Source organism: Lepidochelys kempii, chromosome 1, assembly GCF_965140285.1.
Source record: "Lepidochelys kempii isolate rLepKem1 chromosome 1, rLepKem1.hap1, whole genome shotgun sequence".
Classification (NCBI taxonomy): Eukaryota; Metazoa; Chordata; order Testudines; family Cheloniidae; genus Lepidochelys; species Lepidochelys kempii.
Genome location: NC_136380.1, coordinates 270,313,932 through 270,338,940, shown reverse-complemented (window position 1 = coordinate 270,338,940; position 25,009 = coordinate 270,313,932). Strand labels below are relative to the sequence as shown.

At 43.4% G+C, this 25,009-nt stretch overlaps 1 protein-coding gene across 3 annotated transcripts in view; it reads right to left on the bottom strand.

Annotated features, from left to right (window-relative positions):
• Window positions 1–25,009, bottom strand: part of TMCC3 (transmembrane and coiled-coil domain family 3) — a 234,800-nt gene that overhangs the window by 69,160 nt on the left and 140,631 nt on the right. Inside the window, exons 1-2 of one of the 3 annotated variants that reach the window (XM_073327538.2) lie at window positions 1,874–2,096; window positions 1,423–1,632 (exon numbers count right to left, since the gene is read on the bottom strand). The exons of 1 other annotated variant lie outside the window; for it this stretch is intronic. In XM_073327538.2, the coding sequence (XP_073183639.2) occupies window positions 1,423–1,632; window positions 1,874–1,951 (288 nt within the window). In that variant the 5' untranslated portion in view covers window positions 1,952–2,096. Of the gene's footprint in view, window positions 1–1,422; window positions 1,633–1,873; window positions 2,097–25,009 lie in introns of those variants that run through there. One more of the 3 variants, XM_073327539.2, reaches the window with a different exon arrangement.

Here is a 25,009-nt window from a genome sequence, read left to right as displayed (position 1 = left end):
ATATCTTGTCTCAGTAGAAGAGAGAAAGCAGAACAGCTATTTTTGCCCACAGCCAGAGCCAGCAAGAGGAAATTACAATACCCTGAAGAGCAGCTTTGCTTTCTTTTCCTTAACCAGAGTCATAAATACAGAGAGGACTTCACCTGCTTAAACCAAACAGGTAGCTGGAGATTTGAAATTTGTACACAAACTAGCCAACCCATCAGTCCCATCCATAGTGTAGTCATACATGTAATTACACACACATATTATGATCATTAATATAACAGGTGCTTTTACATTCAGATATCATGCAGGCTATTAAAAATAATTTAAAAAAAGTCACAAAATAATCAAAGACAAATCTAACCTGCCACTGCACCGTGAGAAAAACTGCCCCAATGAAATTGTACCTCACGGACACTACAGTATATAAATGTATTGCTCCAACCCTCTTAGAAGTAGTTTTAGCATGTAGGTTGCCAGGTGTCCCATTTTCAACTAAACACCAGGTCGAAAATGGACCCACCCCAGCCCAGTTAAAATGAGTGAGCGTGGGTGGGGGAGAACGAGCAAGGGAGGGAGGGGGGATGGAGTGAGCAGTAATAATTGCTCCCTGCTGCAGAAAAATCATTTGCTCTGCAGATCTTCCCTTTAAGGGAGATTTAAAACAAAAGAAGAGCCTTTGCTTGTATTACCTAAGGATTTCTGAGGGAGACATCCCAGGGGTGTCTAAGCACGAACAGTTAATATTCAAAGAATTAAACAGCTAGTTTTCTGTTCACTTTTTGTAGTTTTCCATTACTCTCAGCTTGAGCTAGTTTCTTTAGTGAATTTATCTTGATCTTCAGTTTCTACAGTCTGTCAACAGTCATTCATTTTCAGTTTCTGAGGCAACAGGGCAATGAAGCAACATTTGGGTTATAAACACTGAATGGGAAAGTTTATTAAAAGTTTTCCTTTAGGTTAAGAAAAATAACCATAGAAATAGCTATTTTGTGAGATTTACTTAAAATAGAGAACCTATGCTTTGGTCAGCAGGCTTTCTTTCAAAGGCACATCTGAATTCATGGCTCAGACTGACACTGCTTACACTATGACAGGTTTCAGAGTAACAGCCGTGTTAGTCTGTATTCGCAAAAAGAAAAGGAGGACTTGTGGCATCTTAGAGACTAACCAATTTATTTGAGCATGAGCTTTCGTGAGCTGTAGCTCAGGAAAGCTTATGCTCAAATAAATTGGTTAGTCTCTAAGGTGCCACAAGTCCTCCTTTTCTTCTTACTGCTTACACTCTACACAGAAATGCAGAGGGGTTGTTACATGGTAGCTCCTCAGGCAGTCTCTCAACTTGTTGCCCTCACTTCAAAAAAAAACACAGTTGTCATCCCCACAACTGCTGCCGCTTGTAGTCATCAGGAGGAGCAAAAGAAGCTGTTTCGTTACCTTTAGACCGGAGCTAAGTGTCTCAAGCGCCGGCCATGAGTCCCTCATCCGTAGCGCTCCCACTAAGCTTTCGCAGCTACCACCACCTCCAGTGCAATCCAGTGCCACAGCTCGGAGGCCAGCGCAGCGCGCAGGGGAATGGAGCCGTGGGCCAGGTGTGCTCTCTGCCCAGGCGCCCAGTGGCTGCTTCGGGGCGAGAGGAGCTGAAACCTGAGATTACAGGGACAGTTTGGGTTTGGCTCCCAAGGCGACGGGCGCCTGTCAAGCCCCCAAGACAAACCGGTCTCTCGCACCTGAGCGGAACCCCAGCCATTTCCAGCCCAGATCCCCGGGGAGGCGACAGGGGCTCCTGGAACAAGCCCCTGGGGACGCTGCGACACGGAAGAGCCGAGAGCGGCAGTGGCGGGGGAGCAACTAGCCCCCGCGGGCTGCGCGGCGAGAGGGGAATTACCCGGGTCTTGGCGCGCTGGTGCCTCTCCGGGTCCGAGTAAGTCCTGTCCACAGCCAGGCCGGTGTCGCTTCCAGGCATGGTGCCCCCGCGCCCCTGTTCCCCTCGGGCCGCCCCAGAGCCAGCAGCGCCCCGCGGGAGCTGCGCCCGAGCACGGAGCCCGGCTTCGCCGTCCCGCCGCTTGTGCCTCCTCCCGCCCCGGCTGCGGCGCGGGCTGCCGCCGGGTGCGCGACCGGCGGGCACGCCCGGCAGCGGCGCCTCCTGCCCCCGCCCATAACCCCTTTAACCCTCCGGCGGCCGCGCCGCGCCCCTGCCTGGAGCGGCCGAGAGAGCTGGGGCCGCTCCCTGGGCAAACCAGTCCCGACGCTCAGGGATTCCCTGCGCCAGGGCGATGGAGGCGGCGGCGGGGGCCGGGCGCTGCCGCGGGGAGAAAGACAGAGGCGCTTGGACGAAAGGAGAAAACAAAAGGGGCCCAAACCCCTGCTTTCTGGCGGGCTCGGGTAGCCCCGGGCAGCCCAAAGGCTCAGCCTGCAGGAGGCAGGGGCGAGGGCCCTTGATCTGCTCCCGCTTTCATTCGAGTCTCTCCGCACTGTCACTCAGCCGGCGAGGAGATCCCAACACTGCCCTGCCTTTGCCTTTCAAACCTTTTAAATCTGGGGTCATTGAGTGCTCCTGGGTGAGAGGCACTGGCTAGGCAGGACTTGTACTAGCTAAGCCACCCTCTCTCCTCGCCTCTCCCACCCAGGGCTAAGGGCTTGTCTGCGCTGAAAACGCTGCAGCACCACCACCACCATAGCGCTTCCGTGTAGACGTGAGCTAGACCAGGCGTTCTCCCGACAATTTTTTTGGTGGCCTCACAGTGCGGCAATTTTTCCAAAAAACTTAATTAACTTCAGGAAAAACGAATAAATATGCACACATCCCTGTCCAAATCATTGTAATTTATGTATGTAGGGTGTGGTTTTTTTGCAGACTCAGTAATAACTGCATACAGTTGTCCCTATTCTTTACTGGAGGGAAACAGAATAGAAACACAAATAAGGTGTTTCGCATGTTCTTGTCTTTTGTTGTTGTTTCTTTTGCTTTTTTGGTTTCTGGTTTTTGTTTGTATAGACTTGCTAGCTAGTAAGTCTGCTTCTGTGAAAAGTGATATTTGTATGTTTGTTAATATCACTATTCACAACAGACCAAACAGTAACAAGTCACAAGGACCAAATAATATTCACCCAAGACTTCTGAAGAAGGGATAGCTCAGTGGTTTGAGCATGGGCCTCCTAAACTCAGGATTATGAGTTCAGTCCTTGAGGGGGCCATTTAGGGATCTGGGGCAAAAATTGGGGATTGGTCCTGCTTTTTGAGCAGGGGGTTGGATTAGATGACATCCTGAGGTCCCTTCCAACCCTGATATTCTATGATTCTAAGGAAATCAAATATATAATTGCAGAACTAACCATGGTATGTAACCTATCACTTAACTCAGTCTCAGTACCAGATGACTGGTGGATAGCTAATGGGATGAATTTGCTGATGTTATGGGTCAACTGATGTTATGGTCATATGATTCTTTGAGCTAAAAAATATGAAATGAGAAGGAACTATGCCATATGACATTCACTTTCCATAAATCAGAGTTCTTATTCTGCCAGTGATGTGACTCTGCTCATATTTCCAGGAGATAATTTCAGTGGGAAATTCACTGTGTGTGGATTGAGAGCAGGATATGCCCAACACTGACTCCATTTAAAAGGTCATGAACTATTTTTACCCAACATAGTTTCCCCCACAAAAAGGAAGATTAAGATGTTTATTTTCTATTTCTTCTATAAATCTCACTATTATCACTCATGTTGCTATTGTTTCCACACATTTCAGCCCCACAACGTAGCAGAATGTTATCTGTGTAAATAAGAGCTCCAGAAACCTCTTAAAAAAGCAGTTATATGCTGAGAAGTGACTGTAACAAGGGTATAATAGGGTTCTTTGTTTCCTCTTGCAACAAATTTCAGGCCAGATTTGCTCACTTTATACATACAAATACAGGAAAAAGAACGGTTAGGTTCAAGGGAATCAAATAGCCCCAAAATTTCTGTGGGCCAAGTCCTCTTACATTCCCAGCTGAAAGTCTCTCCCTAGTGCTATTAAAGGGTGTTGACTTTTTCACCTTTTGTATTAACAAAAATACAATTTAATAGCTAGCAAGAAACAGAATTAAGCAAACGAGTGAGAAAAAATCTGATTATCAGTGCTCTTCTGTACTTTGAACAATTTCATTAAAGACTACTTGATCTCCTGTCTACACCCTGTGTTTGTAACTATAAATAATAAAGATGAAACTCCAAATGGGAGAGTTCCTCTGTATTTGCATCAATTTGTAATCACTATGGAAGCATGTGTGAAATTGGTTACTGATGCAGAACTCTTCCTTGTAAGGCACTGTAATGGTGTCATGTAAGAGAGTGAGAGGTTTCAGAGTAGCAGATGTGTTAGTCTGTATTCGCAAAGCACACTAGGTATTTTCCACTGAATGTGTCAGGGCTAATAGCATAAACTTCACAACAGACTTCCTAGCTAGCAAGTCTGCTGTGAAAAGTGATATCGGTTTTTAAACATACTAGCTAGCAATAAATAAACTACAATGTTTTGGATGTGTATATATGCATATTTGTTTTTCCTAAATGACTGAATGCATCTGATGAAGTGAGCTGTAACTCACGAAAGCTTATGCTCAAATAAATTGGTTAGTCTCTAAGGTGCCATTCTTTTTGCGAATACAGACTAACACGGCTGCTACTCTGAAACCTAAAGTTAAGTATTTTAGGAAAAAGTTTCAGAGTGGCCACCAGGAAGAGGTGGTGGCTACATTCTGAGGCCACCAAAAAATTTGTCATGAGAATCCCTGATGGTTATCACTTAAATCAGCTTCTGTACCAGATGATTGGAGGATAGCTAGTGTGATGCTGATTTTTTTAAAAGGTTCCAAAGGTGATCCAGGCAATTACAAACCAGTAAGCTTAACTTCAGTGCAGGTATATTGGTTGAAACTATAATAAAGAGCAGAATTATTACACACATAGATGAAGTCAATCTGTTGGGGAAGAGTCAACACAGCTTTTATAAAGGGAAATCATCCTCACCAATCTATTACAGTTCTTTGGGGGGGGTCAACAAACATGTGGACAAGGCTGATCCAATGGATACAGTTTACTTGGACTTTCAGAAAGCATTTGACAAGGTCCCTCACCAAAGGCTCTTAAGCGAAGTAGACAATCAAGGGATAAGAGGGAAAGTCCTCTCATGAGTCAGTAACTGGTTAAAATATAGGAAATGAAGGGCAGAATTAACAGTCAGTTTTCATAGTGGAGAGAAGGAAAGACAGGACGCTGGGTTAGATGCACTATTGGTCTGCCCCAGTATGGCCATTCTTACGCTCTAAAAACAGTGTGCTGCTGTAGCGCTTCAGTGTAGACACTCACTACAGCAACACCTTGTCGATGTAGTTAATCCACCTCCCCGAGAGGTAGTATCTAGGTCAATGGGCAAATTCTTCCACCAACCTAGCAGTGTCTACCCCAGGAGTTAGGCTTAATTACATCACTCAGTGGTGTGGATTTTTCACACCTGAATGATGTCGCTAGGACTATGTAACTTTCTAGCGTAGGACAGGCCATAGCTGTTCTTGCTTGGGGAGGTGGTGTTCCCAAAGATTCAGAAAAACCCTTTTCATCAGTGTTGGCTGCTTCTACACTATGGGGTTATGCCTGTACAGCTCTGGCGCCATAGGCTGGGGCACTCTCCATAATGTAGACATATCCTAACTCTTGCTCAGCTACTATTTTGTCCTCTGTGTCTCCCTTCAAAAAGACAGTGTGGTAATTTCTCTTGTAGTCATAGATGGGCTAAGGTAAGAACAACATTCCCAGTGTTGTCAACTTTCACTATATTTGGAATTTTTCTGAAAGGTCCAGCCCCACAAGGCCAGTGATTATGTGACAATCTCAGCTTTCATTAAAATAAAATTTAAAAAGTAGTTAAGTTTCAAGCCCTCACCGTTGTGGACAAAAAATGGCAAAAAATAAGAAAAATCTGACATTTATTATTTTTTAAGACCTCATGATTTTGAGGGCCTGACTCATGATTTTTGATCTCGTGACATTGGCAACACTGACTTCTGTTGAACATTTCAGTGCCACTGCTGTGGAGCACTCAGGAGCCATTCATTTTAATATAACACCTGCTTGATAGAGTCTAGTAAATCTACAAAATAAACAGGGCACAGATTTTCAAAGGAGCCTAAGGGAGTTAGGCACCTAACTTGCATTGATATTTTTCTTGTTTATCAGCACTGTACATTACCAGTATGGTTATAAATCTTGACATATAATAGAAAACAGAAGTCCAAGATTAAATCTGCAAGCCTTATGCAAATCTAAGGAAAATATACTTTCCAGTGACATCTCAGTATAGCATACCTAGTCCAGAAGTGCTTTGAATACCCTATTAGATTAATACATTTAAACTAATAATTTAACAACAGGAGCAATGTAGAAATAAAAGCATTTTGTAGAGTTACTCACTCTCCTTACAATGTGTCTGGTAACACCCATTTTTTCATGTTCTGTGTGTATATAAATCCCCCCAGTGTATTTTCCACTGAATGCATCCGATGAAGTGAGCTGTAGCTCACGAAAGCTTATGCTCAAATAAATTGGTTAGTCTCTAAGGTGCCACTAGTATTCCTTTTCTTTTTGCGAATACAGACTGTCAAGGTTCCTCCCCCACTCTGAACTCTAGGGTACAGATGTGGGGACCTGCATGAAAAACCTCCTAAGCTTATCTTTACCAGCTTAGGTCAAAACTTCCCCAAGGTACAAAATATTACACCCGTTGTCCTTGGACTGGCCGCTACCACCACCAAACTAATACTGGTTACTGGGGAAGAGCTGTTTGGACGCATCCTTCCCCCCAAAATACTTCCCAAAACCTTGCACCCCACTTCCTGGACAAGGTTTGGTAAAAAGCCTCACCAATTTGCCTAGGTGACTACAGACCCAGACCCTTGGATCTTAAGAACAATGAACAATCCTCCCAACACTTGCACCCCCCCTTTCCTGGGAAATGTTGGATAAAAAGCCTCACCAATTTGCATAGGTGACCACAGACCCAAACCCTTGGATCTGAGAACAATGAAAAAGCATTCAGTTTTTTTACAAGAAGACTTTTAATAAAAAATAGAAGTAAATAGAAATAAAGAAATCCCCCCTGTAAAATCAGGATGGTAGATATCTTACAGGGTAATTAGATTCAAAAACATAGAGAACCCCTCTAGGCAAAACCTTAAGTTACAAAAAAGATACACAGACAGAAATAGTTATTCTATTCAGCACAATTCTTTTCTCAGCCATTTAAAGAAATCGTAATCTAACACATACCTAGCTAGATTACTTACTAAAAGTTCTAAGACTCCATTCCTGTTCTGTCCCTGGCAAAAGCAGCATATAGACAGACACACAGACCCTTTGTTTCTCTCCCTCCTCCCAGCTTTTGAAAGTATCTTGTCTCCTCATTGGTCATTTTGGTCAGGTGCCAGCGAGGTTACCTTTAGCTTCTTAACCCTTTACAGGTGAGAGGAGCTTTCCCCTGGCCAGGAGGGATTTCAAAGGGGTTTACCCTTCCCTTTATATTTATGACACAGACTAACACGGCTGCTACTCTGAAACCTGTCATTTATGTTGCAGGAAGCATTTACAATTCTCCCTCCCCCAGTGCAATAATGAAACAGCTCAGGGACCAAATTCTGCCCCAAGTTACACTAGTGTAAATCTGGAGTTGTTTCAGATTCACACTGTAGTGACAAGAGCAAGATTTCACGTTCTGTTCTCATGAAATGCATGTGAATGCACTTCTTGGCGCTGGCATCACACCACCTTTGTTCTCAAGCTTCAGGGAACAGCACCCCTGAGGCCTGCACACATATACATCTCATTACTTTTGCACACCCTTGAGTGATTTATTGCCCATTTTAAAAGATTCCCATAATCATTTAACTTTTGTTTGCTAAACCTTACGTTCAGTAGCATTGTGTATGAAACAGGATTTGGTGTTGAGGGTTAATTATGTGACACAAGAGCCTAGTTAGTTTTCATGTTGTAAAATATTAGGAATCTCAAATAAAAAGAAAAGAGAACTAGAACTCACTCCTTTGGTAGGTTTTACTTCTGTTACGCTAACTCCTCCTTTTCTTCAGTTATCTCCCAATATAGAGCCAAATCCAGTAGTCAATGGGTCTTCTAGTGTATAAGGAGCACAATTTGCTCCATAGATTTATTCATGGAAGCAAAATCATACAGTATACCTGTACATAAGTGCTTATCTGCCATTCCACCCCACAGCTTTTATGTAGCTATAAGACAAAGGCAGTAGTTGAAGTTGGAAGGCTGTTAGGCAGATGCTTTAAAATAAGCATAGGCTTTCTTCAGGTCCTCAACATTAACATAGAATTAAGGTTCATTATCCAAAACATGTTTTGGAGGGGGGGGGTGGTTTAGGGTATGGGGACAAAGCTCTTTGGGTCAGGGACTGTCTTTTTGTTCTGTGTTTTCACAGTGCCTAGCACAATGCAGTCCTGCTCCATGACTGGGGCTCCTAAGCGCTATGGTAATACAAATAAATACATAATAATGGAAGAAGCATTAGTTCCCAGATTTTCATAGCAAAGTCCACAACCATGCATTTCTGAAGCAGACTGTGCAATTTACAGAATCAAGGAAGGAGCTTCCACATTTCCTAGTCCTCTTCGTTTCCTCAGAAGCGTGCAGGAACTTATGCTCTTCCCAAATTCAGCTGAGCAAAGTGTTTGGGAGATAAGTAGTTGAGAAAGGACATGCAGAAAGCTTCAAGTGCCAGACTATTTAACAATATAGGACTTGTTCTATTCCTAGTTCATGCAAAAGTTTTAAGAGGCCACAAAATGATGGAACCTACAATTACCTCCACAAAAGAGGGAGACAGGGCAGCACCACACAAGTAATACATAACACATGCATGTTGCAGGCAGTGTTCATTGGTGGAATGATGCGTGCACAAAGTAAGCAGTGTTTCTGGTAAAGGGGATTATGAGGAGACAGAATAATGTGTTTAGCTCCACAGGACCTAGAAACTGCATTAAAGGCATGATTACCAATCAGATCTAGTAAGTAGTTCTTTTCATCACCTCCATTTGAAAGAAGATGGAAGGAGGAGGCGAGTTCCAGACTATATTTTCATAATGCAAGCAAGTCGAGAGGTACCATTTAAGGTTCTAGCCGGGGTGGGCAAAGTTTTTGGCCTGAGGGCCACATCTGGGTATGGAAATTGTACAGCAGGCCATGAATGCTCACGAAATTGGGGTTGGGATGCAGGAGAGGGTGCAGGCTCTGGGGTGGGGCCAAAAATGAGGATTTCAGGGTGTGGGAGGGTGCTCCGGGCTGGGGCAGGGAGGGTGGTGTGTGGGAGGGGGGGTGAGGACTATGAGTGGGGCTGCGGATGAGGGGTTTGGGGTGTAGGAGGGTGCTCCGGGCTGGGACTGAGGGGTTTGGAGGGCGGGAGGGGGATCAGGCCTGGGGCGGGGGTTGAGGCACGAGTGGGTGAGAGCTCCAGCTGGGGGTGCAGGCTCTGGGGTGGGGCTGGGGATGAGAGTTGGGATGCAGGAGGGTGCTCCGGGCTGGGACCAGGGGTTCGGAAGGCGGGAGGGGGATCAGGACTGGGGTAGGGGGTTGGGGGTTGATCAGGGGTGCAGGCTCGGGGCAGCATTTACCTCAAGCGGCTCCTGGAAGCAGCAGCATGTCCCCGCTGCAGCTCCTACATGGAGACACAGCCAGGTGGCTCTGCTGCGTGCTGCCCCGTCTGCAGGCACCACCCCTGCAGCTCCTATTGGCCGCCATTCCTGGCCAAATGGGAGCTGCAGGGGCGGTACTTGGGGTGGGGGCAGCATACAGAGCGGAGCCTCCTGGGCTGTCCCTACACATAGGAGGGACGTGCTGATCCTTCCAGGGGCCATGCGGAGCAGCCCGCAACCCTGCTCCCTGGCTGGAGCAGGGCAAGCCCCAGATCTCGCTCCCCAGTGGGAGCTTAAGGGCCAAATTAAAACAGCTGGCGGGCCAGATGCGGCCCGCAGGCTGTAGTTTGCCCACCCCTGCTCTAGCCAATCTAATGCCGCTCTTTCTTCCTTCTCCCTCACCTGCTCTCACACCTGTACTACTACATCCTCCATGTGCTATAGCATAGACACCTGGACTCCATTATCCTACAGTATATTCACTGAATACCTTTCATTTTTCTTGGCTGAGTACAGACAAAAAACCCCAATCCAACCACCCCACCCCCATTTGTGCAATACCCCTTTCCCACCCCTAAAGTAGAGCTACAACTCTTTAACACAGCAGTTAAATGAACACAGAATTTCCCACAGAAACATTATCTCTGGATTATCCTAAAAAAACCCACACTTCATTTCTCAGTTTGTATATTCACATTCAGTGTAAATCTGTGTCGTTTTTGGTCCTGATATTGGCAACATCATTTAAAGAACATGAAGTTAGCTTAAACTTGGCATGTATAGTACTAATGACTAGTAGATAAATTCGCTTATCTTCCTGTAGTTTTCGCCAACTACTTTATAAAATTCAGTTGTATGGTGATGTTTATGAAAAAACAATGTGAAATCATCCTAGCCATCCATCATGTCATTTTTAAAGTTCAAATTTCTCATAAGCATTCACTGACTTACTGTTCTCAAAGATACACTCCAATTTCATCATTTTCCAGTTTTCTCCCTTGTCAATACTTTACTGACACTATCCACAATTCATAACTCCCGACACTTCCACTGCTTTTCTCGCCTATTCAAGAAGTGACCTTTTAAAAATAAGTGAATTGGGAATGGGAGTAGGATTTACAAATGCCACGCAGGATGTTTGGAGAAACCTAAAGGATATTAAAGCACATAAATGGGAACCCGCATTCTGTATTTCTACACACAGAAGGGCAGATTTTCAGCCCCGGCTCTAGCTGCTTTGTATTGCCTCTCGAGCACGAAGTAGCTGGAGGGGCAGCAGAAGATTCTCTCTGGCAAAGAGGAATCCTTACTACATAGAAATGGACGGCTGGGTGATCCAGTGGATGGGAATGGACTGGAAATCAGACTGGTTATGTTCCCACCTCTTCAGCTGTTTGACCTTGGGCAAATCACTTGATCTCTCTGTGTTTTCATTACCCCATCTGTAAAGTGGGGACAATAGCACCTACTTTGTGAAGACCTTTAAGATCAATGGATGAAAAGTGCTATTATATGCAGTACTTTATTATTGGCAGAAGAAATGTTACGCCCAGTATCCAGTATTGGCAGAGGCAGAATCATTGGAAAGGCAGAGGTCTCCTCTCCTCCCACAATAGGAACTTTTGTTCCCTACACAGAGTACTGAGTATTCATATGAGTTTTAACATGCACTCAAAAGCCTTGTCCCAAAAGCTCATCAGTTGAAGCAACCATCTCCAGCAAAAAGTTTATGTGAAGGAGTCTATCAGTGCCACTTCTAGTCAGACAGGTAATGGGACTCAGCGGAATGACGTAAGACTCACAGAGACAAGGTTGGTGAGGTAATATATTTTATTGGACCAACTTCTGTTGTGAGAGAGAAACTTTCAAGCTACACAGAGCTCTTCCTCAGGTCTGGGAAAGGTACTCAGAGTGTCACAGCTAAATACAAAATAGATCAAATCAGTGGCACCAAAAGGGGGCGGAGGGCAGGGGCGGACCTCACCTCCACTTCCCACCAAGGCCCCACCCCTCATCCAGACCAGCATGGAGCCTGGCAGGGGAACCCGGGCACGGGTTGAGAGCAGCCCCTAGCCTATGTTCCATCCTTCCGGGCTCCCCGCCCAGCACAGGGCATGTGGATGTGAAGGGTCCATGATGGCTCCCCACAGCTGCCTGCTCGGTAGGGTGGGGCTCGGAGCCACAGCCCAGCTATGACAAGAGCCGTGCAGGCAGCTGTGGGGAGCTGCGGACCCTTCATCTGTCCAGGGTGGGAGGCCCAGGGGGCAGGAACATGAGCTGAGAACTGCTCCACTCAGGCCCCCTGCACTGCGGGCAGGTTGAGGGTCCACCATGGCTCTTATCATGAGTGGCTCTTATCATGGCCAGGTTGTGACTCCGAGGCTTCCTCTTCCCCAGCCAGAGCCAGGTCATGGTCAGAGCCACAGGGGCAGTTGTGGGGATGCACTGCACCTGCACAGGGTGAGGGACCCCGAGGGCAGAGACACAGTCAGGGGGCTGCTTTCAGCCCCCACCCAAGTGTGGGCAGGGTGGGCTCTCTGGTCCCGCTCCGATTTGGCCAAGGGCGGGGTGACGGAGCCCCCGGTCCCTGGGCCCCCAACTTTTGGGAAGACTCCCAAAGCCTTGGAACAGATAATTTAGCATAAGTAGTTAGCACATAGCCTAGGAGACCATTCAAATTGAAGTGGCCCATTAACATCCTTGTAGTCAAAGGACAAAAAGGGGTGGAGGGGTGTGATGTTGCACTCCGTATGTTTTATGGAAATAGGCTAATGAGTGTAAATATGATGTAACTGGAATATGCTTTAGGCAAAAGGTCTCTTGTAAGGTATCATTACAAAGCTTATAAGCTACTGAGTGTGTTCATCCTATTTGTATGAATGTATCATTCTTGTATCTGAAACTAGGAATATGTAGCATAACTCTGAGATCCTATTGTAATTATGCAAAGTGTGAGCCATTAATGGTGGTTTAGAATCTTGATAGCTCCCATTAACTAGGACAATTGGTTGAAGATGGCTCTGTTTACTTGTAAGCCTTCCTGTATACGCATGTGCCAGTGAGTGGGTAATGAAGTCTCACAGGACATGTAAACATGTCACATGATACTGGAATCCATCTTTAACCTGGTGCTTTTCCATTTAGAAGGAGGGGTGGGAACCCAGAGAAAGACAAAGGATTCCTGGCTTGTGCAAAAGATATAAAAGGGGGTGGAACAGAACAAAGGGGGGTGCCAGTCATGAGAAATCCTCTAGAATTCCACCTGAGCTGGAACTAACAAGATGGTACCAGGGGAAAGGACTGGGCCCAGAGGTGAGGAGGAGTCTAGCCTGAGAAAGAAGCTTATTGGAACATCTCTAAGGGGGAGATTTACCTGTATTCAGTTTCTTAATGTATTAGGCTTAGACTTATGTGTTTTGTTTTATTTTGCTTGGTAAATTACTTTGTTCTGTCTGTTATTACTTGGAACGATTTAAATCCTACTTTTTCTACATAATAAAATCACTTTTGTTTATTCATAAACCCAGAGTATGTGATTAATACCTGGGGGAGCAAACAGCAGTACACATCTCTCTATCAGTGTTACAGAAGGTAGACAATTTATGAGTTTACCCTGTATAAGCTTTATACAGAGTAAAACACATTCATTTGGGGTTTGGATCCCATTGGGAGCTGGGTATCTGGGTGCTGGAGACAGGAGCACTTGCTGAGCTGTTTTCAGTTGAGTCTGCAGCTTTGGGGGCGTGGTTCAGACCCTGGGTCTGTGTTACAGCAGGCTGGCATGTCTGGTTTCTGAAGTTACAGCGGGCTGGTTTCTGAAGCCCCAAGCTGGCAAAGAAAATGGGCTCAGAGGTAGTCTCAGAACATCAGGTGACAGTCCCAAGGGGGTTTCTGTGACCGAACCCATCACAAAGGGTTACTGGGTTACAATTTGATATAATAAGCCATACATCCAGTTATCCATGAGCATGTGGTTTTAGCAGCATTCCCAGTTTGTGTTTGCCAAAGTGTGAGCCTTTTACACCCGTTAGAAATGAGATATTCTCTTACCAGTGCACAGTCCAGCTGCCATGAAGCCAGGCTAAGTCTACTAATCACTTTGTTGCTTTGGAATGTTGATGCTGATGAAAATTCAGATATGTCAGACTAAAACCTTGCATCTATTTCCTTTCAGGCTTTTTTTGGATTAAGAATTTCTTACTGTGTTTTCCATTCACCAAAGCTATTTTTGTATACACGAGTGTTTGAACCCTTAGTGCCCATTGTCTATCTGACCCGGTAGTAAACTCATACAATTGGACTGTGCCTAACTCCTGTTCAGGTGTGTGGAAGGAGCGTGAAGATACAGAGGACAGTGAAATAAGCCATCCCTTTCCCCGCCCCTCACCCCTTGTGCCCCAGTGTGGGCCTTGTCACAATTTCAGTTCTTGTGCTCCCTGGCCTTGTTTCCTATGGGATATTTTTGCTAAATAATTCCCCACTGTTGCTACCCACAGTGGTAGCAAAAGTCGGAGTGGTGCTCGTGCAGACCAGGTGCCAGCACCCACTAGCATTGTAAACACTGAAATGTAGACTTGTGCTGAGCAGGGTTAAATGACACTGTGCTTAACATGAGGCGCTGCCTGGAATCCTGTCAACACTAGCACTCCCACTGCTGCTACCATTGGCAGAGCTGAACTGGTGGTAGTAGCAATGGGACATTTTAGCCCAAACAAAAAACGACCAACAAACAAAAACCTTAGTGTAGCCCCTGGGCACAAGAACTGCTCCTGGGAAGTGTTAACAATGAGGCTAGGTGCCCCAGCGGGATTCAGACCTTCCTTCCCGCTAGGTTTCTGAGCTTGCCCAAGGTTTGGAGAACTGCAAACAGCACCTTTGAAATGATGAAGCTGGGGGCAACTCTTGTCTGAGCTCCCAAAGGCATTATGCCTGAACAGCAGCACATCCCTATGCACACCCTACCACTAAAAGGCTGTAGCATTAGAGGCACACTAACTTAGAATGCTTGGAATTTAGGCCATGGTCCTGCAAACACTGAGGCTTGGTCTACACTACAGAGTTAGGTTGACATAAGGCACTACACCACAATGTTCCTCCTGCCAATTTAACTCACCCACTATGCCGACCTAGTAACTCCATCTCCGTGTGAGTAGCAGCTCTTTGGTCCATGTAGTTAGGTCGACGCAGTGTCCATATAGACACTGTGTAGCTGACATTGCCTGTTGCTGCCTTTGACAGCCCGAGCCCTGCCACCCCGTTGGGGGCTGACAGCTGGAGCCCCGCCACCCCATGAGTCAGTGTAAGTGCTCCTGGTGAGGACGTGCACCACTGACAGAAGGTGGGACACAAAGAGCCAATTTAATTACTGCGGCAGTTCTAGGTCGACCTAACTCAAATCGACTTAATTTTGTACTGTAGAGATCCCATTAGGCATGTCCTTAACTTTAAACCAAAATGTTCACAAGATTGGGGACTTAGATTGTAAATTCTTCTAGGCAGGGAATGTCAAATTCATTTCTCTGTAAAGTACCATGGTACTGCATAAATAATATAGTGCTAAATGTATGACATCAATTATTTCCATAGCAATAGACAATGACGTGAAATACAATAGTAGGACTTCTTTGCAACGTAAGTGAGCCTGAATCTCCTCTCACTAAGTCGTGCACAATGGATGCAACTCCACTGGCTTCAATGCAGTGTAAATCAGGAATAACTCGAGTAAGGGACAGGAGAATAAGACCCAAGTTCCTTTAGTACGAACAAAGGGAACACTGATGACAAATTGTACAGTTTTCTCTTCCAAGTTTAGTTGACTCTGGTACAAAAGCCCTCCTTTAAAATGACATGAACACAGTGCAATGCTAAGTATGTAAATTAGCAGGCTAATAAGCTATTTAATGAGCCATTAAATAAATGTGTCTAATAGCCCATTTAAAATCAGCATAATCAAAACAGGACATTTCTATCTGCCCCTCATCAGTTGCAGCTCTTAACCAGCCAAGGCCTAAACATGTGACATAGGGCTCTGAGTTGTGAGACAAGGACCTGAAGCGATAGCTATTAATAAGGGAGAGGCCAACACGCAAATCCATTATGTTTAACCTGCATAAAGTTCCCAATAACCTGACTTCCATGACTTTTTAAAGTTAGTAAATGACAACAGTAACAAACAGCAGCAGCAGTCTGTGTGGGAGTAAGTAAATCGGTATCTCAAACGAAGGGGAGCCATTCTTCTTAATGCGGTATTGTATCTCAGAGATCCAGGATACAGTTTTCTTGACAGCTAATTTAACTAAAAAAAAATTAGGGATAAATTCTGCTTTTGTCACACCTGTGTAAATATGAAGTAGCTGCACTGAAATTGGAAGAGTTACTCCAGATTTGTGCCTCTGCAAATGAGGTGCAAATCTGGCCCTTGGCCCCCAAAGCAATCTATTGATTACCCTTGGGACAATTTGTTCTTGCTGTATTGACTAAATGGAAAACTATATAGAAGCCCAGTCCTGCCTGTTTTCTGTAATACTCTAATAATTCCAAATGTGCATTTCAGGTAGAAAGCATAATTAAGAGTCCAGTGCAAATATAATGTTAATCTGAGCAACAGAAGTCATTTCCTCCATCCCATCCCCAAACAAATGCCTTTTAAAAATATACAATATTATTCTATATTACTCATCTGAACTCTGCAATTTACAATAAAGTTGCCACAGGGATCTGAGCCATGACTATATAATCCTATCGTATTTTTTTATTTAATACGATGCTTTGCATTGTTTTCTTTGGGCCTTTACAAGGCTGTTTATTGGAATTAAGTTTGTTTTACTTTCATGTAAAAGGAAATTTCTGTGGGTGAAATCCTGGCCCCACTGATGTCAATAGAAGTTTTGCCAATGACTTTACGAAGGCCAGGGTCTCTCTCTCTCTCTGTTTCTGTATATTTCCACTACAAATTCACTTACTATTAAGGGCCCAATCCCACAATACCTATAAAGATGCATAGCTTAATGCACAAGTACTCTTATGAGATTACTCTGGTGTTTCAAATGAAATGTGTGTGAGTGCTTTGTTGAAGCAGGGCCATATTTCTGATTGACACAGTCACACAGACTTAGAATTGGTGAAGTTTAAAAATGTGTCTGGTTCACCACAAAGTGATAAGATATTGCCTCATTCCACCCGGGCACCATAACCTATATTCAGATAGCCTGGGAATTAATAAAGATTTTAGACAGAAACCAAAAGAAATCTCGGCTAGAGGAAATGACATTTAAACACAATACTAATAATCATGAGAATATGAATTATTTATTATATTTAAAATTTAATCCAGTGCTGTTTTTGGTTAGCTCTTTGCCCCGTTGAAGGCTCATATGAAATTCCTAGAGTTCTTTTCTGATATGCAAGGCTTAGGAATCTAACAGTATAAAATTATGTCCTCCTTGATGAAGTGGAGTTAACAGTCTCAATACAGTTCACATCCCCTGCTTACTGCAATTTACCAGTGAATTCTAGCTGTTGTTAAGAACGTCAACCCAAATTATTCTCTCCAATGAAAAAAATTGAGAGAGTAGGCTCTGGGGAAGGAACTATCCATGGCTCCCTCTCAGACAATCATTCCATGGGGGGTAGGGCATGCCCTTCCACAGAAAAGTCTGCTGGGCTAGGCCCCAAACCTGGTAGATCCCAGGGTCCCCATCCTACCCACACTTCACATGCAGTCTCCAGCCTAGAGGCATTAGCAGAGTTTTAGCAGGGGGGAGGAGGTGGTGAATGATGACAGCATGCAGGTAACTAAGTTCCTCTTCCTGAGAAGGGGAAGATCTGCTCATGGGAGACACCCTCCATGCATGGGTCCAGGAGCTGGATCTGTCCTTTTGTTCTGTCTCAAGTATAAAGCATCATGTTTCCTGAACTTGCTTATAAAAGCAATATTTCCTGACTGACCTTCTATTTCAGCGCTGCTGGTCAGATCTTAAAGCTGCCTTTTGAACTAAATTTAGCAGGAAAAGAAAAACATAGAAGTATGTAAACGAACCTTTGTGCCAAAGAGGAGATCTTTAGGAGAGAAATGAATACAAATGTTTCAGACAGTGCTGGCAGTGGTTCCATTGAGGAAAACATGGTAGATAGGGGGAAAAGTACCTTTCAGTCCAGTGGTAAGTAGTTAGTTCATCATTTGCACATCTAACAAAAGTTACTAAGCTATTAAAACTCAGGGCTGCTCCCCCTTCCCCCTTAGTTCTTGCACAACCACTGAATTTTAGATCTAGTATAGTAAAGATCTCTTCCTTCCCCCTCCCCCCAGCCCCTTGTATTTTGGGAGCAACTTGCAGGTTTGGACATATTTTGCAGTACCTTCAGCGGCCACTTGCAACAACCTGGGATGAAATACTGGCTCCACTGAAGTCCATAATTTCCCCCTGGGGTCAGGAGTTCACACCAGGAACCTGAGGCCTTGTCTACATTAGAAAGTGAACTAGTGGAGACGCATCTTATACCAGTAAAAGGGCTCTTTGGCCAGTATATTTTATGCCAGTTACCAAAATAATCTATATTGGCACAAGCACTTTTATGCCAGTTTATAGCTATGTCAGCTAGGGGGTATGATTTTTTTCAACAGTGCTATGCCAGCAAAACTTTTAAGGGTAGACCTGGTTTAAGAGAGGCAGAGTAGTGGAGAACCATCCCTTTTTACAGAAGCCTGAAGGCTCCTGGGGAGATACAGAGTAGGAGATATCTAGCAGCAGTCAGGAGGCTCTGGAGTAAGACAAGACAGAACGCTCCTTCTCCCTTCTGAGGCCAGAATGTGTGGGGCTTCAAATTTATCAAAGGCCAAAGATGGAGCTCTGAAGGACAGATATCCCTCGCTTACTTCAACAGCTTTGGTTGCTGGATTGGGGCTGGTCTGATCTCTTTTGTAAAGCACTTTTAGATCTGCTGGTGAAAAGCACTATAAGAGCTAAGTATTATATTATTACAATCATCATTGTCATCACCTGAGCTTCTCACTAGGGCACTGCCGCTGATCTTGCTAGGGCAGCTCCCCATCTCACTTTTTTTACAACCACCTCAGGCATGCAAATTTAATAGGTCTTTGGGAAATTTTTCGAGACCTGTAGACAAGAATGTAATTCTTGACAAGAATCCTGCATGTACATGCCTGTAAATCAATATGAAGTTGGTAAATCTAATTATAGGTCTGCCAGTCAAATTATTCCATTTAGATCATATGTTAAGAACTAATATATTACACACACACCCCTATGGACTTTTTTTTTTTTTATTAACATTGTAAGGAGGGAATTGAATGCATCAGCTTTCCTGTTTTGAAGACATAGGCTGATTAGCACCTATAGGCTAATATATTTGTCATTGTGAATTTTGTTTAGTAGAAAATCCTACAGCCAGATGTATAACAGCCTATGGACACATCATATTCTGAGGTTTTGGTAATTAGTGGAGTCATTAGAAAAACAGAATTAAGTAACCAGGCTTCTTTGTTACTGGGCATTTACAAATCCTGCCAAAATAATGCAATATGTCATTCTCAGGGTTTAACAGAGTAGAACTCACAACCAACAGAGCAATACAAACTATTCAAAAGACAAACGATTTTTGGGGGTGTACGTGTAACAGAAAATTCTGGCGCAGTGGTGCCTGTTCTGTCTCTCAAGTGGCTCCACTGGCTTCTGTTACCTCACGTACACAGCACCTGCTTTTTCAGAGTTACTGAGCAGCTGCCGCTCCCATGGGCCTCAGCTGCATGTTCATCACTACAACTGATCAGTGAAGATCAGCCTTTTTCCCCTAAATGAACATTTTCATTTTCTTCAGTGTTTTCAACAAAATACCCAACACTTTTTGGAGTTTGAAAACTAAAAGTAACCAAAAAATGTTTTTGTTAAAAAATATCAAAACCGAAATGTAATGTCTTGTGCAAACTTTCTCCCGCCAGGTCTGTTCAACGCTTTTGAGAATCAGGCCTCGTGGCTTTCAGTTGTCATGGCCCTATGTGGGGGATACTTTCCTATCCAAAGGTTCATAATGTCTATGCTTGTAAGGGCTAGCGAGCCGACAAGAAGAAGGAGAATGACAATTCATTCATCATTGAAGCCTTCTTAGTTTTATTTATTAGGAAGTGTACAAGTATGGGCATCGGGAACCACCAACCATAGAATAGGCCACTTTTCCAAATAGAACTTCAATACAGGTCTGGCATAGTCAAATCCTATCTTCTTATTTGTATCTAAAGATTTATGAGTCGAGACAGAATTATGTTCAGACCTTGGAGAGGGACAGACCTTCAGGAACAGGTATGGAACTTCTGAAGGAGCTCTGTTGATGAGTTACTCAGAGTTTGTGTCTGGGAGAACACTTGTCCTCATGCACATAGAGTTGATGTTATAGAAGTAGAGAGGAGACAACTAATAGGGATTCTTGAGGCATCAAGGACACTGCCAATCTAAGTCTGTCGAAATAAAGCATCTGAGCTAACAGTTGAAACAGCTTTCTAGTTTGGGGACAAAAACTATTTATAGCCACACAATAAAAATCTAAAACATTACTGTAAGAATGAATTGGAATAGTTAAGAAAAAAATCTTTACATATAACTCCAGAACAAGTGACCTAGCAGGAGAACCATGTCCTTCTGTTCTCTAAATCTGTGTCATCTTCTGGAGATGTCTCAATAAATCTGTGTAAAAATTCCTTCTTTGTTACTGAGCTGGAAAATTCCTCCGATTATGCAGGCATTGTTGGCCCACTACTCAAAATCATAATGAAAGTTTATAAAAAAAATGGTAATAAATAAGTCAAAGACACATCTGTATGTCACTCAGTTTCACTGACGTGGAAAAGAGGCAGATCAGTTACGTCTAACCAGTAGGGAACACTCACATTACCATGCACTGAACAGGGACAAGCCAGCAGAATAAACATTTCAAAATTAAACTTTGTCCCTAAATATTTAAATAGCTTTAAATACATCCTCCTTTAAGATCAGAATAAAAAACAAATAAATTGTGATCATTGCATTGAACAAGATGTGGTTTGGCTCACGGAAAGTCATGCAGTGATTTAAAAATATTCAAGGTTAGCAGGCCTAAAGTTTGCCCTCTATCCCCCAACAGGGCATATTGTTATTTTATTGATGGACATATTTTTTTATTTCATACCTAGAGCCCAAATCCTGAAATCCTTACACTCTTTTTTACTTTGACAAGACTCCTATTGAACCAATGGCTGTCCCCCCAGAGATTCAGAGTTTGATCCACTGTATCCCTTTATGACTGTAGTTCTTTGTATGAATATGTTTCTCTTAATCTTTCAATATTCCTTTGCAAAACAGTGCCAGCAGCCCAGTATTCATTAACAACCAAGCAGTCAGTAAATCAGTGAGAAAATGCTATCTTCAATAGCATTTTATATCACACCCATCACCATAATATCTGAGTGCCTACAATCCCAGGAATTAAACATGTCCTAGTTAGAAAATGTCAAGAACTTAAAAAAAAACCATATATTAAAATATATTGTGGAAGATGTCTTAGTCTTTGTTCACTATTCACTTTATTTTTATATATTTCATATGCATATGTATTATCACTACAGTATGGCATTTTACAAGTAGATAAGCAAAAACCACTTGGAGTACAGATTCAGCATAGTGCGATATGCAGGTGGAGTGTTATACCCAAACCAAGCCCTGTAGACTCCAATCTACCCATGACCTGAACAGTATAGAATCAGGGGCTATGTTAGACGAAGAACAAACAGCAAAATGCTACGGTGGGCAAGAGAATCAATCTCAGGACACAGAAGGAAGGGTATGCTATTCATGAAGGAGGGTATTTTCTTCCCCACAAAGAGCAGAATAAGTTGACTCATTTTGCATGTTACTGGTTGGTTACTTAGGGGAGTTACGATAATTGGGCCTACAAATTTACCCTAATTGTGAATTCAACTGTGAAAAGTGAGTGAAAGTTCATAATAACCCATACCAACAAATGCTCATGGGAAAAGGTACAAAAGCGAGACATAAAGACTGAACTAGCCCAAACAAAAAGGCCTACTGATATAAATCAAACACTGCGTTAATATCATGTTTGGTAAACAAGAAGAGTGTGGGATCAGAAATCAGTGAATCAAAATTGGTCTGTCAGAAGTTAGGCCTAACTGGTGGACAAAAGAATGAGTGGATGGGTTATTCCGCCCATCGCTCCCTTTTGGGGTCCTCAAGAAGAGACTTTGGGGGAAAAGCTAATGGACCATGAGAATGGCAGGACGACAACTAACTGAAAGAGTGGAAGCGAACTAGCCTTACCATCATGGCTGACATTCCCCATCATCTCCTGGGACACCAGACTTTCTTTGTCTTTATCCTGAAAGATATCTTGACCAGACCAGGCCAGAGACAGGGCCTCTGATGATATTGTCACCTTCACCGATTCCAGATAAATCCTGAACATCACTTCTGATGTGAGTCTTTGTCTACACTGCCATCCCCCTGCCACGCTCATGTGCCCTTTTCTTTCCCTGCCTTATTTCTTCTCTTTCCTATCTCTCTCCTTTTTCCTTCTGTTTAATAAGAGTCCTGCTTAGCCAGCTAAGACTGCACATTTGGCAACAATGCTGTAAGCCTGTGACCAGATGGGCAACTAAAAGCAATGCCCTAAACAACCCAATGCTGGTACAAGTTTGCCAGGTCTCAGAGGGTATGTCTACATTGCAATAAAAGACCTATGGCATTGAATCTCAGAGCCCAAGACAATTGATTTGGGCTCGTGGGGCTCATGCTATGGGGGTGAAACGACAAACTACCCTCCCTTGCTGGGTTTCAGAGCTGGGGCTGCAACCCAAGCATAGAATCATAGAAACGTAGGGCTAGAAAGGACCTCGAGAAGTCAGCAAGTCCAGCCCCCTGTGTTGTAGCAGGACCTAGTAAACCTAAGCCATCCCTGACAGGTGTTTGTCCAACTTGTTTTCAAAGCTTCCAGTGATGACCCAGGCTCTGAGACTCGGTGCTGTGGGTTTCTCTCTGCAGTGTAGACATATCCAGAGTAGCTGATAAGACCATGCAGAGAGATTGCAAATAAGAGTCAACAACAGAGCAGAAGCTGCACTTTATATCTCTGCTGTTCTTTTTTCCCACTCTTGTGTATGTTTGTCTTGTCTTGTCTTCTAGGAAACATGATTGGACTTTAACAGAAGTAGTAACAGCAGCAGCTCCAGGCCAGCTTCACATTTTCCCTTTTCCCCCAGAGGAAGGTTATTACTCTCAAACAAGGGGTGGGGTGGGATGGGGAAGGGCTGGGTGGGGGGATTGTTTCCTTCTAAAAATTCTCTCCAGCTAAAAGGAACAAGGGGTGTTGTTAAAATGAAAACCTTACTTAATACTTTACATTTCAAATGCTTTAGCTGGTTTCCTTCTTTTTTTGTATCTTTAATAAAAGGTTTAAAGGATGTTTAATGGTGTGTTTGCCATGGTATTAAGCAGGCTGAGGTCTCTGCATACCAAACCCCAAACCTCCTTTAAAACTGTTTAATGTTGGACAGTGAATGGTTTGTGTTAACTTCTTTTTTTGTGTTAACTTCTTTAGCCCATATATGCCATCTAAATTAATACAAACAGAGTTTGAATTGATTCTTAGTAATTAGTAATTATAGTCATTGGATCAGATTCTCAGGTGGTATGAAACTGGCCTATTGACTTCAGTGGAGTTTCACCAATTGACACCAGCTAAGGATCTGCCCCAGAATCTTCAATTACTATTGATAAGTTTCTGTTTAATAAGTCTTGGTAATACATGAAGTTTGAACACCCACTAACTCCTCTAGCATTTTTGCTCTTTTGAGCAAACTAGTAACAATTCATGCCTCATAGCCAATGACAATTTGTACAATCATTAAACATTGACCATTGACTCTTCTATATCTATAGTAAAGTTGCCTGTGCAAGAAGAGATAAATTTAATATATTTCAAGGGCCAAATTCTGTTCCACTAAACCGACTGAAAGCAATTGATGGTAAACACACAATTAACAGAGAGCAGGGTTGGAACCAATTGGAACCAATTACTCAACACTGGTTTTAGTCTCTGAAATCAGCAGGGTTTAAATTTTAGATGGATCTGATATAGTATGCTTCATACACTGCAGGATGTTGTCCAAATCACTCTGATTAAACTAACACCATACAGGGAGAATTAAAAGTTTTTGTGAACATTATCCCAGTCGCCTTAAAATGATGGCACATATGGGATCTACCAAACTGTAAACAAGAAAATTCCATAAGCTTGGCAAGTGTCCTAGCTCCTACTGACTGAAGCAAACCAAATAGCCTTCTGGTTCAGATCACAATTAACAGGAACTTAAAGAGATAAACAATTGACTAGATAAACTGGGCCAACAGCTATACAGATCCATATATGTAAGTTCAAGGACTTTTACAACCAGCACAAGATTTAAGAGGAAGCCAGTGCACGGTTTTTAGAATACAGGCAATGTGCGCGACCTGCCATGCTCCCATAAGTACGCGAGTTGCTGTGTTTTTAATTAACTACATCCTAGTTGTAACACCAGCACAGATTTCTAAAAGATAAGGAACAGCAGCAATCTAGCCTTGAAAAAAAAACAAAGGTGTTTGTCCGTAACTCTTTAAACTTACTGTGCTGAGCAATGGTCTCAGCCTGAAGATGATCTGTAGACATCAAAATTCGGCTCCAGTCGTAGACCAAAGATGCATGTCCATTAATAAAACTGAAGACACGACAGCCTCCAGATATTTTATAGTTGAGGCTCACGTCGGTAATACTTTGTCTAACAGAATCATCAAGATGGGAGCATTTGCTCAGCCACCACTTGGAGCTAATAACTAGAGCTCCCATTGTGTTCAGATTCAGTTTAAAAGAATGTTAGGGCAAACCAGGGCAGACATATGAGAAATCACAACACAATAAGGGATAGGAGGAAGAACAATCGAGTGTCATCTGCATACAAATGAAAGGGCAGATTACATTACCTTAAGACTGATCATTTGGAAGAACATAGATACTTAAAAGAAGAAGCCCCAAAACAGATCCTAGAGGAACATGACAGGGAAAGGAAGCAGATGCTGAACATGACTAACTTAATGAGATTATTACTGAGCAGTATGCAGTTGATTTTGGAGGAATTAATAGCTTTCAGAGATGCTCAGGCCTTTATCTTTTGTGACGTAGGAGATTTCTATGTCAAATTGCCTCAAGAATCCAGATGCTCTTCATTGTAATTTCACACTGCATCCCTCTACTGACAATGCTCCCCTGAGCTTTTCCATTTCCGA